This window comes from Scyliorhinus canicula, chromosome 16, assembly GCF_902713615.1.
Source record: "Scyliorhinus canicula chromosome 16, sScyCan1.1, whole genome shotgun sequence".
In the NCBI taxonomy this organism is placed as follows: domain Eukaryota; kingdom Metazoa; phylum Chordata; class Chondrichthyes; order Carcharhiniformes; family Scyliorhinidae; genus Scyliorhinus; species Scyliorhinus canicula.
This window is the reverse complement of record NC_052161.1, coordinates 97,859,754-97,879,244: the sequence shown is the minus strand read 5'-3', so window position 1 is coordinate 97,879,244 and position 19,491 is coordinate 97,859,754. Positions and strand designations below refer to the sequence as shown.

The 19,491-nt window shown below is 44.0% G+C and overlaps 1 protein-coding gene across 3 annotated transcripts in view; it reads left to right on the top strand.

Annotated features, from left to right (window-relative positions):
- The window catches only part of usp48 (ubiquitin specific peptidase 48), a 155,343-nt gene that overhangs the window by 27,538 nt on the left and 108,314 nt on the right, over window positions 1-19,491 (top strand). For all 3 annotated transcript variants that reach the window (XM_038821325.1, XM_038821324.1, XM_038821323.1), the window contains exon 6: window positions 13,996-14,104. In XM_038821325.1, coding sequence (XP_038677253.1) covers window positions 13,996-14,104 — 109 coding nt within the window. The remainder of the gene's footprint in view (window positions 1-13,995; window positions 14,105-19,491) is intronic.

Genomic DNA, 19,491 nt, shown 5'->3' with positions numbered 1-19,491 from the left:
TGTTGCTGGTAGTGTTGGGAGTGGATGTTCTTTTGTGACTGGTATGTTTGGCTGATTTGATTTATTTCGATTTGGGAATATGATTTTTAAAGTCTGGTTTTTCTGTGCTACTCAAGGTCTCTTTCATCGCCATCTTCTGTAGAATATTAACAAATGCACCCCATTGTTCAGGAATGTAAATTTCAGTTCAGCCTTTGGTTCAGAGGCTAATCATTACAAGGAGAAAAGAAGTCGGTGTGCACAGTTTTAAATAAATGGAATAGAGGATGTTTTGGATTCCCTGTCATGCACTTAATTGGAATATTGTCACTCAAACTGTAATGAGCACTCATCTGATTATCTCATTTCAATATCTTATACCATTATTTGAAGATTAGACAATGGTCCATTATCTTCCATTACATATGCGGCATGGTGTCTCAGTGGTTAGCACTGCTGCCTCACAGCACCAGGGACCCGAGTTCAATTCAGGCCTCGGGTGACTGTGTGGAGCTTGCACTTCCTGTGTCTGCGTGGGTTTCCTCCGGGTGCTCAGGTTTTCTCCCGCAGTTCAAAGATGTACAGGTTCGGTGGATTGGCCAATCAGGAATAGTAAGGCGAAAAAGTCACTGATAGGAGTAGTCTATCGGCCACCAAATAGTAACATTATGGTGCGGCAGGCAATAAACAAAGAAATAACTGATGCATGTAGAAATGGTACAGCAGTTATCGTGGGGGATTTTAATCTACATGTCGATTGGTTTAACCAGGTCGGTCAAGGCAACCTTGAGGAGGAGTTTATAGAATGTATCCGCGATAGTTTCCTAGAACAGTATGTAATGGAACCTACGAGGGAACAAGCGGTCCTAGATCTTGTCCTGTGTAATGAGACAGGATTGATTCATGATCTTATAGTTAGGGATCCTCTCGGAAGGAGCGATCACAATATGGTGGAATTTAAAATACAGATGGAGGGTGAGAAAGTAAAATCAAATACTAGTGTTTTGTGTTTAAACAAAGGAGATTACAATGGGATGAGAGAAGAACCAGCTAAGGTAGACTGGGAGCAAAGACTTTTATGGTGGAACAGTTGAGGAACAGTGGAGAACCTTCCAAGCGATTTTTCACAGTGCTCAGCAAAGGTTTATACCAACAAAAAGGAAGGACGGTAGAAAGAGGGAAAATCGACCGTGGATATCTAAGGAAATAAGGGAGAGTATCAAATTGAAGGAAAAAGCATATAAAGTGGCAAAGATTGCTGGGAGATTAGAGGACTGGGAAATCTTTAGGGGGCAACAGAAAGCTACTAAAAAAGCTATAAAGAAGAGTAAGATAGAGTATGAGAGTAAACTTGCTCAGAATATAAAAACAGACAGTAAAAGTTTTTACAAATATATAAAACAAAAAAGAGTGGCTACGGTAAATATTGGTCCTTTAGAGGATGAGAAGGGAGTTTTAATAATGGGAAATGAGGAAATGGCTGAGGAACTGAACAGGTTTTTTGGGTCGGTCTTCACAGTGGAAGACACAAATAACATGCCAGCGACTGATAGAAATGAGGCTATGACAGGTGAGGACCTTGAGAGGATTGTTATCACTAAGGGGGTAGTGATGGGCAAGCTAATGGGGCTAAAGGTAGACAAGTCTCTTGGCCCTGATGGAATGCATCCCAGAGTGCTAAAAGAGATGGCTAGGGAAATTGCAGATGCACTAGTGATAATTTACCGAAATTCACTAGACTCTGGGGTGGTCCCGGTGGATTGGAAATTAGCAAACGTGACACCACTGTTTAAAAAAGGAGGTAGGCAGAAAGCAGGAAATTATAGGCCAGTGAGCTTAACATCGGTAGTAGGGAAGATGCAGGAATCTATCATCAAGGAAGAAATTGCGAGGCATCTGGATAGAAATTGTCCCATTGGGCAGACGCAGCATGGGTTCATAAAGGGCAGGTCATGCCTAACTAATTTAGTGGAATTTTTTGAGGACATTACCAGTGCAGTAGATAACGGGGAGCCGATGGATGTGGTACATCTGGATTTCCAGAAAGCCTTTGACAAGGTGCCACACAAAAGGTTGCTGCATAAGATAAAGATGCAAGGCATTAAGGGTAAAGTAGTAGCATGGATAGAGGATTGGTTAATTAATAGAAAGCAAAGAGTGGGGATTAATGGGTGTTTCTCTGGTTGGCAATCAGTAGCTAGTGGTGTCCCTCAGGGATCCGTGTTGGGCCCACAATTGTTCACAATTTACATAGATGATTTGGAGTTGGGGACCAAGGGCAATGTGTCCAAGTTTGCAGATGACACTAAGATGCGTGGTAAAGCGAAAAGTGCAGAGGATACTGGAAGTCTGCAGAGGGATTTGGATAGGTTAAGTGAATGGGCTAGGGTCTGGCAGATGGAATACAATGTTGACAAATGTGAGGTTATCCATTTTGGTAGGAATAACAGCAAACGGGATTATTATTTAAACGATAAAATATTAAAGCATGCCGCTGTGCAGAGAGACTTGGGTGTGCTAGTGCATGAGTCACAAAAGGTTGGTTTACAGGTGCAACAGGTGATTAAGAAGGCGAATGGAATTTTGTCCTTCATTGCTAGAGGGATGGAGATTAAGACTAGGGAGGTTGTGTTGCAATTGTATAAGGTGTTAGTGAGGCCACACCTGGAGTATTGTGTTCAGTTTTGGGCTCCTTACTTGAGAAAGGACGTACTGGCACTGGAGGGTGTGCAGAGGAGATTCACTAGGTTAATCCCAGAGCTTGAAGGGGTTGGATTATGAGGAGAGGTTGAGTAGACTGGGACTGTACTCATTGGAATTTAGAAGGATGAGTGGGGATCTTATAGAAACATTTAAAATTATGAAGGGAATAGATAGGATAGATGCGGGCAGGTTGTTTCCACTGGCGGGTGAAAGCAGAACTAGGGGACATAGCCTCAAAATAAGGGGAAGTAGATTTAGGACTGAGTTTAGGAGGAACTTCTTCACCCAAAGGGTTGTGAATCTATGGAATTCCTTGCCCAGTGAAGCAGTTGAGGCTCCTTCATTACATGTTTTTAAGGTAAAGATAGATAGTTTTTTGAAGAATAAAGGGATTAAGGGTTATGGTGTTCGGGTCGGAAAGTGGAGCTGAGTCCACAAAAGATCAGCCATGATCTCATTGAATGGCGGAGCAGGCTCGAGGGGCCAGATGGCCTACTCCTGCTCCTAGTTCTTATGTTCTTATGTTCTTAAATGCTTTGTTTTATTTCTTGTATGTATCGAACTCTCTGTTTTGAGCAATAGACCCTACCAATAGACCCTTTTGTCCTGATGCTGGTTTTCTCAATATTTAAATGAACACACTTGTTTTCTCCTCGTGTTATATTTTATCAGTTGTGTTATTTCCTTTTTCTTTCTAAACGGAAGTATTTACAGTACCTTAACGTTCTTTATAATCTGGACTTTGGTCTTATTCCTTTTTCTTTAATGAGTAATTTTTTTCATACTGGAATCACACTCACAGAATCACAGGATAATACAGTGCAGAAGAGGTCCATCGCGTCTGCACTGATGAATGAAATACTTAAATTCCCCCCTAAAGCTCCTGCTCCTCACCATGAAACTGTGTCCCCTCATAAGTGACCCTTCAACTAAGGGGAACAGCTGCTCCCTATCCACTCTGTCCATGCCCCTCATAATGTATACCTCGATCAGGTCATCCTTCCGTCTTCTCTGCTCCAACGAAAGCAACCCAAGCAAATCCAGCCTCTCTTCATAATTTAGATGTTCCATCCCAACCTGGTGAATCGCCCCTGCACCCCCTCCAGTTCAATCACATCCTATAATGTGATGATCAGATTTGAATACAGTGCCAGCCACATTTTACCATGGGTGTGGAGTCGCATATAGGCTAGACCAGGTAAGGATGGTAGATTCCCATCCCTAAAGGACATTTGTGAAGCAGATAGGTTTTTCCAACAATCTGACAGTTTCGTAGTCCCTTAGTAATGCTAGCTTTTAATTCCAATTTTACTTAATTAAAAGCATTTAAATTCCTCAGCTGCCGCATTGCTATTTGAACTCCAACATGACCTCCCTGCCTTTGTAATCAATGTGCAAGATTGATAAATGCAAATGTCCCATATGCCTTTTTCACCACCCTATCAACCTGCCCTTCAGAGATCTATGGACAAATATGCCACGGTCCCTTTGTTCCTCAGAACTTCCCAGTGTCAGGCCATTCATTGAATACTTCCTTGTCACTTCTTCCAAAGTGTATCACCTCACACTTTTCAACGTTAAATTCCATCTGCCATTTTTCTGCCCATTTGACCATCCTGTCTATATCTTCCTGTAATCCAAATCTCATTGCTGAGAGTCTGGAATCACATGTAGGCCAGACCAGCTAAGGACAGCAGATGTCCTTCCCTAAAGGATATTAGTGAACCAGGTGCGTTTTTACAACAATTGACAATGGTTCCATGACATTGTTCCTTCTGCACTGTAAATTCTGTAAATTCTATATATGACACTGCCACCTCCGGATGAACCCTAGCATTGACCCTCTTGGGGCGAACTTTATTTTCTCAAGTCTGAGAAACTAGGCCATGTCACTAAGCCAAATCTCTGAATTCGGGGGCTTTGAGTCCCTCCACGCTAACAATAGCCGTCTCTGGGCTACCAAGGAGGCAAAGGCCGAGACGTCAGCCTTTCTCACCCCTGGACTCCCGGATGTTCTGACACTCGGAAAATCGCCACCTCTGGAATCGGCACCACCCTTGTTTTTAACACCGTGGACATGACAACTGTAAAACCCTGCCATAATCCCCTAAGCTTCAGACATGCCCAAAACATATGGACATGTTTGCAGGCCCTCCCCCACATCTCGCACACCTGTCCACTATCCCAAAAATCTTGCTCTGCAAGCCACCGTCATGTGTGCCTGGTGAACCACCTTAAACTGAATCCGGCTGAGCCTGGCTCATGATGAGGACGTATTGACTCTGCTTAATGCATCCGCCCAAAGACCTACCTCTATCCCCCCAAGTTCATCTTCCCACTTGCGTTTTAGCCCCTCTCTGCATTTCCTCCGACTCTATGAGTTCTTTATAAATATCCAAAACCTTCCCCTCTTCCATCCCCGTTTTGGAAACTACCCTGTCCTGTATCCCCCGTGGCGGTAGGAGCTGAACGGTCGAAACCTGCCTTCACAGAAAATCCCGTACCTGCAGATATCTGAATCCATTTGCTGCCAGTTCAAATTTCTCCTCCTAAATCCTTCAAACAGGGGAAGCTCCCATCTATAAATAGATACCCCATCCTCTCAATCCCTGCTCTCTGCCATCTCCAAAACCCCCCATCCAGCCTTTCCGGTACAAACCGATGGTTACTGCAAATCGGGATCCAGACCAATGCTCCCTCCACTCTCCTATGCTTCCTCCACTGTCCCCAGACTCTCAGGGCCGCCACTACCAGCAGACCTGCAGAGTACCGGGCCGGCAAGAACGGCAGAGGTACTGTTACCAATGCCTCCAAAAAAAAGGCCCTTGGGATGAAGTTGGGGAGGCACTGAAAAACAAACACAAACTTCGGGAGGACTGTTATTTTCACGGTCTGTACTCTCCCTGCCACTGACAGCGGGAGCATGTCCCACTTCGAAAGTCCTCCTTCATCTGTTCTACTAGCCGGGTCAAATTTAGTTTATATAACAGTCCCCAGTCCCGTGCCACCTGGATTTATAAATGATGAAAGCTCCCTCCCACCACTCTGAACGGCAGCTCTCCCAATCTCCTCTCCTGCCCCCATGCCTGGATTGCAAACATCTCCCTTTTTCCCCATATTCAATTTGTACCCCTAAAATCCTCAATCCCTCCCATCCCCCCTGATGGGTTGGAAATATACAGGATCAGGTCGTCAGCGTATAGCGAGACCCTGTGTTCTACCCCCCTCCCGGACCAACCCCTTCCAGTTCCTTGAAGCCCTTAGCGCCATCGCCAGTGGCTCTATGGCCAAAGCAAACAGCAGTGGGGAGAGGGGACATCCCTGCCTAGTCCCCCGGTGCAATTTAAAATAGTCCGATGTCAACCGATTCGTTTGGACACTCGCCACAGGTCCTGGTACAACAACCAAACTCAATCAATAAAGCCCCGCCCAAACCCGAACCGCCCTAACAACTCCCACAAATAGTTCCATTCCATCCAGTCGAAGGCCGTTCCTGCGTCCATCGTGACCACTACTTCCACCTCTCTCCCTTCTGGGGGCATCATGATCACGTTTAAGAGCCTAGCGTTGGCCGTTAGCTGTCTGCTCTGAACAAACCCAATCTGGTCCTCCCCTATCACCTCTGGGACACAATCTTCTATCCTTGAGGACAAGGTTTTAGCCAACAGTTTGACATCAAAATTCAACAGGGAAATTGGCCTGTATGACCCCATATCTCGGTCCTTCTCCTGTTTCAGGATGAGTGAGATCGAGGCCAGTGATATTGTCTGGGGAAGTACCCCCTGCTCCCTTGCCTCATTAAATATCCCCTTAATTCTGGATTTTTATCGAATTCAAATTTTATCTGTTGTGGGGGGATTCAAACTTCCTTTCCAGAGCATTATCCCAGTATTGTAAATTGTCTCAGTGGGGTTAAGTAGTATGACATTCATTAGTACCAAACAATAAATTCACTGCGCATAGTCCGTTATCTCGTACTATTTATTGGTTAAATATAAAGGCCGTTCCTTTTCATCAATAGTGAAGAAAGGTTTTCAGTGATTAGATATTCCTGTATGTTGAATCTCTTGTATGTTCTTGAACTCTACCTTTAAGAGGCAGATAAGATGGAGCTTTCCAGTGTGCTATCTCATCATGTAATGGCCTTTTGCAGGAATTTGATTTAGAGATACTGTGCTCGCCTTAGCTTCCCATTCAATATGGGGTGCATGACACCTCGTTCTTTTTCCAGTTCCACTACTGTCATATTCCGCCACTGGCCTATTGCTCATTCTCTGGCTACTCCAATTCCATTCACTGAGAAACAAAAGCAGGGGGAGACTGGCATAGCTGGTTTAGCACACAGCTTAATCACTGGCTTTGAAAGCAGACCAAGGCAGGCCAGCAACAAGGTTCAATTCCCGTACCAGCCTCCCCGAACAGGTGCTGGAATGTGGCGACTAGGGGCTTTTCACACTAACTTCATTGAAGCCTACTTGTGACAATAAGCGATTTTAATTTCATTTCATCTCATTGGACTCGTAATTTGGAGACCCAGGTTAATGTTCTGGAAGCATGGGTTCGTATCCCACCATGGCAGCTAATTCAATTGATTGAATATATCTGGAATTGAAAGTGAGTCTCAGTAATGGGAACCATGGGAAACTATCATTGATTGTCACAAAAAAACCCTCTGGTTCATTGATACCCTTTAGGGAAGGAAGTCTGCCGACCTTACCGGGTCTGGTCTACATGTAACTCCAGACCCACAACAATGTGGTTGACTCATAACTTCCCTTCTAAAATGGCCTAAGCAAGCCACTCAGTTCAAGGGCAATAGGGATGGATAACAAATGCGGGCCTTGCCCAGTGACACCCACATCCCATCAACATAATACATCTTTTTAAAAAGCTACTGAATTGGCATCATTAACAAGAAAAATGCCATGGGAGATCTAAATCCGAGTTGCTCAGGTTACATTAATTCTGTTGATAAGGTGGTTATTGTTTGAAAACTGGTTCTTCTGACGTGATGAACAATGGCGCAGATAGTAAATTGTCGTCTTGATTTCTAAGCAAGCAGCCTTGTCAAAATTATCGTATTTTCATTTCTGAGTCAGTGGGTCGTGGGTTCAAACCATGTTCTAAAGATTTGCACGAGCAATCAAAATTTTTAAAAATACATTTAGAGTACCCAATTCATTTTTTCCAATTAAGGGGCAATTTAGCATGTTCAACCCACCTACCCTGCACATCTTTGGGTGGTGGGGGCGAAACCCACGCAAACACGGGGAGAATGTGCAAACTCCACACGGACAGTAACCCAGAGCCGGGATCGAACTTGGGACCTCAGTGCCGTGGGACTCCAGTGCTACCACTGCGCCACCGTGCTGCCCTACGAGCAATCTAAACTAATAGTTCATTCCTTCCAGCACCGAGGAACCACTGCACTCTGAGTTGCTGTCTTTAGCTGAGATGGTAAACTTGGTCCCTGTCAAGTTTCTGAAATTGGTGCACTGTAAACTTTGTTATCCGGCACTATCATATTCTAGTAACTGGAATTTCTGATACCTCGGGTTTTGTTTTCTTGTAAAGCTGGTCTGAAGGTCAGAAACAGCATCAAGTGGCGGTTTCCAAAACCCCAGAGTTGGGGTTGGTTTGCAGTTGTCAAGCCGGCTGGAAACCCAGAAAGTTGCCCGAAAGTCAAAAGCAGCAGTTACTGCTCGGAACGACTGGATGAAACTGACACAGCTCTAAAGCCAGTCTGAAGGACATGATGTCTGTCAGCTTGGTCCTCAATTATTGTGGTTTTACTGCCCATGACTCTTGACCACCAGCTGCTTTCCACGCTCCCCTCAAACGCTCAAAGGAGAGCAATACCTTGTGTAACTCTGTTAAACAGCACCTCCCGTTCCTGGAGCATGCCGGATAACAAAAGTTTTACTGTTTTTGGCCATGCATCGGGGAGTTTTCTGGGTTGAGTCAGTATTTGCCCCCAATCAGCATGAAACATCACTAAGGCAGATTGGTTATTTATCTTGGTACAGCTTTATGGGAGTTTGCTGATGCAAATTGGTTGCTGTTTCTCTAGGCTGCAACACTGGTTACACTTCAGAAATACTTCATTGGCAATAATGTGCATTGGGATGTCTTACGGTCATGTTGAAAGGCGATATACAAATGCAAGTTATTCATTTTTCTTGTATGACTTGCCTGGGAATCTTACTATGTGTTCGGTAATTACCTCTCATTGTAATATATTTTGATGTTTCTTCTGCCTTTGCTGGGACTATTTTATAATTGTTTTTCGATTAGGTGCGCAGGGCCAACCGGCTAATTGCATTCCCAAAGCTTTTTCCATTGCGGCTGAAATGCTGAGTTTTCATGATGGATTCCTCCCATCACCACTGAGATCAGGAGACTTCTGTGTGGATAGTTATTGTGTGTTGGTATTCTCATAGAGCATTTTGAATTGTAATGGAATGTTTACACTTGTTACAAACGCTTGTGCTCTGTAATCATTGGTGTTTTGTGGAGTTTGTTTGGGCAGATTGTGAATAAATCCTTTATCTTGTAAAGAAATGCATCAGGTTGATTTAGATTGATCTGGATTCAGTCTTATTCCTAGTAGGGCATAGATGGACATAACCTTGAATTTCTTGAGTGTGTATGGTTGATTGCTTGAAGTGCATGGCCCAAATTTGTTTGCGCAGCAACTTGATAGGATTGGCTTGGGCACATCCTATGCGAGGATGTTCAGGGTCTGTATGACCTTGCGGCTCAGAGGGACCATTGGCGATGACATTAGCTCAAAGATGCACTGTGATTATAATTCAGGTATAATCCAAACACTGCTCATTCAATCCTCTTGAAAAATCAGCTGCTGTGAGTAGACGTGCACCTTCAATCAACTGAAACTTGCATGCTGACGAGCACTGTGACTGGAATAACATTCCATTGGAGTAACCATTGCTGTTTTTATTGCATGTCTAAGCAGTGATGGTCTCCTGTACAAATTGAGCAGTGGAAAATAACACTGGCTGATTGATTTCTTCAACTTCAAACTGATGGCCAAATTGGTTTCAGAAAGTCTCAGCAAGAAAGTAGAAAACAAAGATTTGACTTAAGTGAAGATTGAACAGTTCCAGTATGTGCCGGTCTTTAGAGGTAATTCCAGCCAATAACAGTTGAACAGAGTCACTGAATGAGCTCCTCCTGATCACCTTGTATAAGCAACAGAGAACTATATGGAAACTCCCAGCTCCTGTGCAATCTTGCAGTGCTTCCAAATTGCAGAATTACACCGAAGGAGGAAACATATTTTTGTTCCTCTGCAATTCAAATCATAGAATTCCTACAGTGCAGAAGGAGGCTATTCAGCCCATCAAGTCTGCACTGTCCCTCTGAAGGAGCATCCTACCTAGGCTCACTCCCCAGCCCCATCCGGTAATCCCACCTAACCAGCACATCTTTGGACTGTGGGAAGAAACTGGAGCACCCAGAGGAAACCCACACAGACATGGGCGAATGTGCAAATTCCATACAGTCAGCCACCCAAGGTTGGAATAGAACGCCAGTTCCTGATATTGTGAGGAGTAGTGCTAACCACTGTACCACCCATAAGAAATCATTCACAGGCAATCAGCAAAGCCGTTATTTAAGGTAGATAAGTAATGAATTCATGCAGCCTCTTAATTGCCTGCCCTGGAAATGTGGCTGAGAGCGCAACACCCCCCCCCCCCCCCCCCCCCCCCCCCCCCCCTTCCTATTAATCTCCTCAAAACCATCAACTGAGACAAGACTCAACTGTCTATAATATCAGTCCACAAAGACCAAAACTCATTTTCAGAATGCAATTCCTGATGCCACTCTTCAGAATACATTGGCTTGCCGTATGCAGAAAAGCTTGATTGAGGCAAGGTGGAGCTCTGCTTATCGATGTGATAGAGTTTTATTGTGAGAAATTTTAAAGCTATCTTCTAGTCGTTTATAAGGAATTAACTCTGTGCTAAATGCGCTTTTACATGACAGCAATAAAAAACCTGAATTAAAAATAAGAACTGTTGAATTACAGTGCTTTAAAAAAACACCTTGCATGAGCACCGGACATCCCAAAGCACTTTACAGCCAATTAAGTATGTTTTATTGATACGTAGTCACTGTTGTAATGTCGGAAACATGATAGCCAATTTACACAAGTTCTCAAACCATGATTTATATTTGTGATGCTGATTGAGGGATAAATGTCAGGGTTAACTCCACTGCACTGCTTCAAAATAGTGCCTGGGGGTCCACCTGAGAAGACCGACACGGAGCCTTGGTTTAATGTCTCATCTGAAAAATGTCTCCCCTGGTAGTGGAACACTTCTGCACTAAACTGGAGAGTTCACTTTGATTTTTGGCCTCAAGTTCTATCAGGTTGCATCTGTAGAGAGAGAAACAATTAAAATTTCAGGTGAAAATCTTTTTTCGTCAGAGCTGGACAATGTTAGAAGGTGAAAGTGGTTTTGAGCAGACATCAAGGCAGGGAAAACGCACGGTGAGGGAGGGGGAGAATAAAAGGGAAGGTCTATGCGTGTCGCGTCTTTTCGTCCGACGTCACTTCGTCCAACGACACTTCGTCCACGTCTTTTGGTCCAACGTCTTTTTGTCCGCCCGTCTTTTGGCCCAACGTCACTTCGTCCAATTATCCAATTACAAATTAACTCCGTATAAAACCATTTAATTGATAAAATGCAAGTACAATACAGCAAGTGAATTTAATTGCTAAAATGCAAGTAATTGATAAAATGCAAGTAAAATGCAAGTTGAAAAATGCAGTTAAAAAATCTAAAAATGCAGTTAAAAAATCTAAAAGTTTACTAATTACTTAAAATTCCCAAAATTACTTAAAATTGATGTAAATTGTAAGCAACATTCCTCAAGAAATCAATTTTTGTTGTAGAATCATATTGAACGACCAATCTTTTGAGGCGTTCAGTTATTTTCTTATATCGCGTACATGAAGTCGACTGATCTCCCCAAAGAATTTGAGCCTTTTTGCCTATTATGGACCCTTCCTCTTCCTTCAGAGTTTTGATTAACCTCCGGATATTCAAATGAGCTCCACCCGCCGAACGCTTTATCGCAGAATGAAACCCCTCAGCAGCATTATTTGTTATTTGCGAATTAAGAAAGAGAACGGTAATATCTATCCTTTAACGAGGCTCGTTAAAGGAAAGAGAACGATAATAACTATCCTTTAACGAGGCTCGTTAAAGGAAAGAGACCTTTAAAAATAAAAATCCTTTATTGCATATTATACCTTGCTATGTGCATTAGAGAAGATTTCTATTTACAAAAAGTTATTGTGGGGAGTGGAGTGGAGTGCTACTAAGCAAGTTACAAAAAGTCAAGTCACAAAAAGTCTTTGACGAAAAAAATCATCGGACAAAAAGACGTTGGACCAAAAGACGGGCGGACAAAAAGACGTTGGACCAAAAGACGTGGACGAAGTGTCGTTGGACGAAGTGACGTCGGACGAAAAGACATAGCACCGGTCTATGATAGGTTAAAAGGTAGGAGGAATGAAATGACAAAAGGAATATAATGGCCTCAAAACCTATATTCTTTTCGATTCAAATTGTTGGAAAAATCAAAACTGACGTAGGTGGTTAACTGCTTCTTATCACCAAAACCCATGATAAACCAAATTAGATTCGAGACTGTTTTCAGAAAAATATTGATCCTTTGATGCTTGGCCTTGCCTCTGATACCCAGTCTTGGATCAGCAGCAATTTTCTCCAGTTAAATGTTGGGTCAGCCAAAGTAATTGAGCTGAATTTTTGTCTTTTGTTCGGTAAGGGTTAGGTGGGCCATTTCCTGACTTTGCAATGCTGGCTTCGGAAAGTCACCAGTTCACCAGAATTTTGGTATTTGGGAGTCAGTTGTGGGCTGGAGTTAGGGCCGTTGCCAACAGGGACAGCAACAGAGGCGGGCTGATGCAGAGGTCGTTAGAAGGCCCGCCTCCTGTCTCTGGCAACTGCATGAACAAAGCAAACTGAACAGATGGCCAGATATCTATTTGGTAAAATGAACTTCATTATGATTGGCTGCCTGAGCTCCAAGACACTCCAATGGATTCTGGTTTGATGGGGCATGTTTACCCAGCCACGAAGGGGACTGCTAGCTTTGTTTGACCGTTTCATGAGCTTGTAAAAAGTTTTTCTTTGAAGCAGGTGTGCTCGGCTTTGGGAGGGGAAAATCAGGCTCTGCCACAACCTCCGTTCCCTAGCCTCCGATTCAGTCATGAAGAGTCATCTTGGACTCGAAGCATGAATTCTCTCTCTCTCTCTCTCCACAGATGCTGCCTGACCTTCCTTAGTTTTCTCAGTGCTTCCTGTTTTTATTTCAGGTCTGCATCCGCAGTGTTTTACTTTTACTTTGGTTCAATCACCTCCCTGGCTGTTGTCGAGCTGAACCAGGCTGTTTGTTTGTAACTTTGCTATCCTTTTTGAGCCTGAACCGAGTTTCTGACTCCTGATCCTCGTCATCACCAATACGACTATTTCTCCATAAATATTGTTCATCTTTGCTTCTCCCTCAGCCCTTCTACTGCTGAAACCTCTTCCTTCACATTGCACATCCTGAGCATTGAGATTCACTCCCCCAAACCTCTCCATCCTAGTTAAAAGTGCTCCGTAAAACCCCATCTTTGGTCGTCTGTCCTAATGACTCCCTCCTACTTTGGTCCAGTGTTAGTTTTTGCCTGTTTATCCCTTGTGAAGTGCCTAGAGACTTGTGCATTGAAAGAGCTTTAAATGCAGATTTTTTCTGTTGAAGGCATTTTAGTGCATTTCTGTTTTCTGCAACTGCCCATTACCTTTCACTGCCAAGTAACTATATCTATCTACCCCTCTTTATGCAAAATTATGCAATTGATCTGTAAATGTAATGATCATGTTCCCGTCGTGTACATTATGCACCCACACTGACAGCTTTCACCATAGTTGCACAAACCATATGTACTCTTGGTGGCATTCAGAACATTGAAATTAAATAAAATAATGAAACCTCACTTTTTAATCTAAACTTTATTAATTTGTAACCAGGCAGAATTTGTGGAATAATAATTATTAGCAAATCTGTGATAGGAAGAATAATCTGACCAAATGTTCAGCTATTTGAAATGAATGAAATTCTTGGTATCCAGTCAACGTCTTGTATCCCTAGTGCACCTAATGTAGAAGATAGAGTTCCACTTGTTGAGCTATGATTTGTACTATGCTGTTATATTTTCAAAATAGATTTTTGTATAGACCCTACTTAATTAGGAATATCTCTGTTTAATTTCAGGTGTAATCAGTGCGGGCGGGAGTCTAAGCTGTTATCTCGTTTTTATGAACTGGAGTTAAATATCCAAGGACACAAGCAACTGACAGATTGCATTGATGAGTTTCTGAAGGTACCTTGGCATTTGATAATGGGGGTAAAAGGCCACACCCACTGTGCTGACCCACATAATACAAAAATAATTGTGGAGCCCCGTCAAATTTTTACAGTTTTTATCCCGATCTGAAGTGGTATCATTTTTTCATTTACCCTGGCGTGGACAGGTGGGAGACGATTGAACGCATGGGAGAAGATTTTAATCTTCACGTGAACTGGGCAAACCAAGTTGGCAGATGTAGCTTAGAAACCAAATTAATGGAATGCATTTGAGACAGTTTTATAGAACCGTAGTTCAAGGAACCATCTAGGGAACAGGCTATTTAAGACTTAGTATTGTGTAACGAGACACTTAATTAATTATATTTTAGTGAAGGATTTTTTGGGAAAGGGTGATTATGGTATAACTAATAGATTACGAAGTTGGAGAGTGATGTGGTTAAGTCCGAAACTATTCACAACTAACTGATCAAAACTGATTCCAAAGGGATGAGGGGCATGTTGGCTGAAGTAGGTTGAGGAATTAGATACAAAGATGTGACTGTAAGTAAGCAATGGAAAGGATTTAAAGAAATACTTCACAATTCTTAACAAACATGCATTCCCTTGAGGAATAAAAACTTAACTGGAAAGTGAAAAGTTTAGGATAGTATTAGGTTAAAAGAACTTATAATGGCAAAAAGAGTAGTAGATGTGATGTGAGCATGGGAGAGGCTGTGGTTTCGTGAGCTCTGGTTCCACTTGCTACACAAGTAAGCGTACTCATGAAGAGATCTCCAGCTTCAACAAAAACACATGGACTGTTGACGCCCTGAGCAACTTTGAGCACAATAAAAATTCTGCTGGTCCCATCCTATCCAACACCCCTGTACCATTGACTTGTGTTGACCCTCAATCCCCTGATGTCTCATTTAAATTCTAAATTTTCATCTTTCTATTTAAATCCATTTGGCCATCTCCTTACCCTACTTGTTCTCTTGCTTTCTTTCTCTCGCTCTCTTTCTTGCTCTCACTCTCTCGATATTTTCCCCTTGTTGTACAATGCAAGCTACAGTTACTTAGTTTTCAAGCTTGGAAGTTTATTTCTTGTCGAATCAATTTGGATCAGCATTTTATTGAATAGTAATCCATTGAATACATTGTGGATCAGCTTTCATGTCATACAGTAAATTAAAATAACGTTCACAACAGCCAAGTTCTGTGATATTGCAAAAAGTGCTTGCTATTATATATTTTTAAAGAATGGAAACCCAACTTCTTTTGGAAAAGTTGAAGCATACAAAATCTCCCACACTAAAAAGAATACTGCAAATGCTGAAAATATGAAATCAAAGCAAAAATGATCAAGTCGGGCAGCATCTGTAGAGAGTGAAACAAAGTTAACATTTCGGGTTTAATGACCTTTCGTCAGAACCGGAAAAAGCTAGAAATGTAATAGGTGTTAAGCAGGTACATCATAGCCATCAGCGGCAGAAGAATTGCATGCACGCATAATTTGAAACCTCCTGACCAGCAAATACTCCTCTCCACCGTGACCATCACGTTAGGCGATCAATCCTGTTTCAATGAAGAGTGCAGGAGGGTATACCAGAAGCAGTACTAGGCATAACTAGAAAGATGTCACCTTGATGAAGCTCCAACACGGAACAATGTGCTTGCCAAACAACCAGCATGCAACAGACAGAGCGATTTGATCCCACAACCAATAAATCAGATCTGAGCTTTGCAGCCCTGTCATGTCCAACTGTTAAAGATGTTGGAAACTTAAACAACTAACCGGAAGAGGAGGTTTCTCAAATATCCCCATCCTCAATATACCCCCATCCTCAGTGAGGGGGTACCCAGCACAGCATTTACAGCCATCATCAACCAGAAGTGCCGAGTGGTTGATCCATCTCGGCCTCCTGAGGTCCCGGCCATCACGTTTCTTTTTGTTTCACTCTTCATGGGATGTACGTGTTGGCAGCTAGGCCTTCATTTAATCGCCCTGGGGAAGGTGGTGGTGAGCTGCCTTTGTGAGCCACTGCCGTCAATGTGGTGTCAGTATCACCAAGAGTGGTCGGAGAGAGTGAGTTCAAGGATTTTGACCCAGCGACACTGAAGGAAGGCAGAATATTTCCAAGTCAGAACGGTGTGTGGCTTGGAGGGAAACTTCCTGATGGTGATGTTCCCATGTGCTTGTTGCCTTGTCCTTGTTCTTCTAGACAGTAGAAGTGTGGGTTTGGAAGATGCTAATGAGCTTTGGTGAGTTTCTGCAGTGCATCTTGTAGATAGTGCGGACTGACACTGTGCGGTGGTGGTGGTGAAGCGAGTGAATATTTGCGCAAGGGGTGCCAATCCTGTGCGCTACTTTGTCCTGGACGGTGTCGAGCCTCTTGAGTGTTATTGGAGCTACACTCGTCCAGGAATGTGGAGAGTATTCTGTTACATTCCTGACTGGGCAGCACGGTAACATAGTGGTTAGCACAATTGCTTCACAGCTCCAGGGTCCCAGGTTCGATTCCCGGCTTGGGTCACTGTCTGTGAGTCCAGTCCAGTCATAAGCGATTGGGATCCCCAGGTGGCGGAATTTGTATCGGGCTTGTTTAAATGGCAGTCCCACCAGTGCTGTCCTCCCCCTTACGGATTCACCGGGAAGATCTTGCTTTGCCTAAACCTTTCAGGAGCGCGATGATTCCTTCCATGCTGCGTTGTGGGTCCGAGATGCAGAGGAGCAGGTCATCCACATAGAGCAAGACTCTGTGCTCTCTGCCCCCTCTTTGGACCCCCTCCAGTTCTTTGCTGTTCTGATTGTGATCGCTAGTGGTTTGATTGCTCGGGCGAACAGCAGCGCAGACAATGAGAATCCCTGCCTGGTGCCCCAGTGCAGCTGGAAGTACTGGGAGCTGGTGTTGTTTGTCCCCACTCTCGCCATGGGAGCGCTGTATAGAAGCTTCATCCAGGAGGTGAACCCTGTTCCAAACCCGAACCACTCCAGTACCTCTGAGGTACTTCCACTAGATTCTGTTGGAAGGCCTTTTCTGCGTCCCGGAAGACGATAACTTATGGTGTTCTCTCCCCGGATGGGGTCATGATCACATTCAGCAGGTGCCTGATGTTCTATGTTAGCTATCTACCTTTGACAGCTCGTTTGGTCTTCTGCGACCACCTCAGTTACGCAGTTTTCCAGCCTTTTGGTTAGGATCATGGCCAGTATTTTGACATCTATGTTTAGAAGTGAGATGGGTATGTACAAACTGCACTTTGTTGAGTCTTTGTCTTTCTTAGGTATTAGCGAGATTGAGGCTTGTGCTAGCGTAGATGGCAGTGTGCCCTTTGCCAACGAGTCTGTGAACATCTCCCGCAGGTGCGAGGCCAGTGCTGTCACAAATTTTTTGTCGAAGTCAGCAGTGAACTCATCTGGTCCCGTCGCCTTCCCCGCCTACCTGGAGCTAATACTCGCCATGGTCTCTCCCAGTTGTAGTGGTGCTTCCACGCCCCGTTTTCTGTCCTCCCCCACAACTGGTATGCCCAGTCCATCGAGGAACTGTTTCATCCCCAAGTCCCCTGGTGGGAGCTCTGAGATGTACAGCCCTTGGTAAAAGTTCTCTAAGGTTTTGTTAACCTTGTCTGGGTCTGTTTCCATTGTGCCTCTGCTGTCTCAAATTTGGGCAGTCTTTCTCATGGCTGCCTGCTTTCTGAGCCGGTGTGCCAGCGGGCAGCTGGCTTTGTCTCCATATTTGTAGAGTTGGTATATCGCTTTCCTCGTGGAGAGCAGGTCAAAGTCCATTTGTAGCTTTTTCCTCTCCGCCAGGAGCTCTACAGTCAAGACCTCGGAGTATTTACAATGTGTCTCCAGTATGTTGACCAGCTGCTGCCTAGCTGCTCTTTCCTCCCTGTCTGCGCTTTAAGGCGATAATTTCCCCTCTAATCACGGCCTTTAGCGCCTCCCAGAATGTGCAGGGTGAGACCTCCCCGTTTTGATTGTCTTTTTGTATATTCAGCTATGGCCTCTGATACTTTCTGGCTAAAGACCTTGTCGGCCAGTAGTGCAGTGACAACCTCTATGTGGGGCATTGGGCACTGCCTGTCTCCAGCCTCACATCCATGTAATGTGGAGCTTGGTCAGAGATTACGATTGCGGAGTATTCCGCTTTGACCAGCCCTGGAAGCATCGATTTTCCCCACCACAAAGAAGTCGATCCGAGAGTATACGTTGTGCACTGGGGAGAAGGAGAACTCTTTCTCCCCTGGGTGGGTGAACCTCCAAGGGTCCACCGCCCCCATCTGCTCCATAAAACGGCCGAGTTTCTTCATCATGTTTGAGGTCTTGGAGTTCAGCTCTTTTGTCAATGTTTGAACCAAGGCAAGGTCAGAAGCTGAGAGATCCTGACGGGACCCAAACTGAGCATCATGATAAGGTTACTGCAAAGAAAGTGCTGCTTGATAGCACTTTTTTACTGATTGTCGCGGGTAGACTGAAGGAGTGGTAATTGACCAGGCTATATTTGTCCTGCTTTTTGTGTACAGGTCATACATGCAATTTCTCACATTGCTGGTTATGTGCCAATGATGTAACTGTACTAGAACAGCTTGGCTAGGGATACAGCAAGTTCTGAAGCACAGCCTTCGGGACTGTTGACGGCATGTTGTCAGGTCCCATGGCCTTTGTGGTATTCTGCACCTTCAGCCATCTTGATCTCGCGAGGAGTGAATCGAATTGGCTGAAGAGTGGCATCTGTGATGCTTGGAACCTCCGAAGGAGGCTGAGATGGATCATCCACATGGCACTTCAACTGAAGTTGCAAATGCTCAGCCTTTTGCAGAAGCATCACATACCAGTCTTCAGCCAACTCGATTGCAGCCTTGGTTCAAACATGGACAAAGACCTGAACATGTGAGATGAGAGTAACTGCCTTGGACATCAAGGCAACTTCTGACTGAGTGTGGCATCAAGGACGGAAGTCAATGAATATCAGGTTGAAAATTGTCCACTGGTTGGTGTCATACTTAGCACGAAGGGAGGTGGTTGTTGGTGGTTAATCATGTCGATCCTGGAGTATTGCTGGAGGAGTTGCTCAAGTAGCGTCCTAGACTCAACAATAGCTGTTTCATCGATGACTTTCCCTCCCTCCATACTCATATACAGTCAGAAGTTGCACAATGTTCAGCACCATTTAAAATGACTCTGATATTGAAGCTATGTATCCACATACAGCAAGACCTGGACAATACTGAGCTTGGGCTAATAGGTGACATCATTTGTACTACATTAGTGGCAGTCTTCAGCGATCTAATAGTACTCCATGACATTCAGTGGCATTACTGTTGCCGAATACCTTACAATCAATATTCTGAGGGTTACCATTGACCAGGAACTGAACTAGAACAGCATTATAAATACTGCAGTTCCAAGAGCAGGTC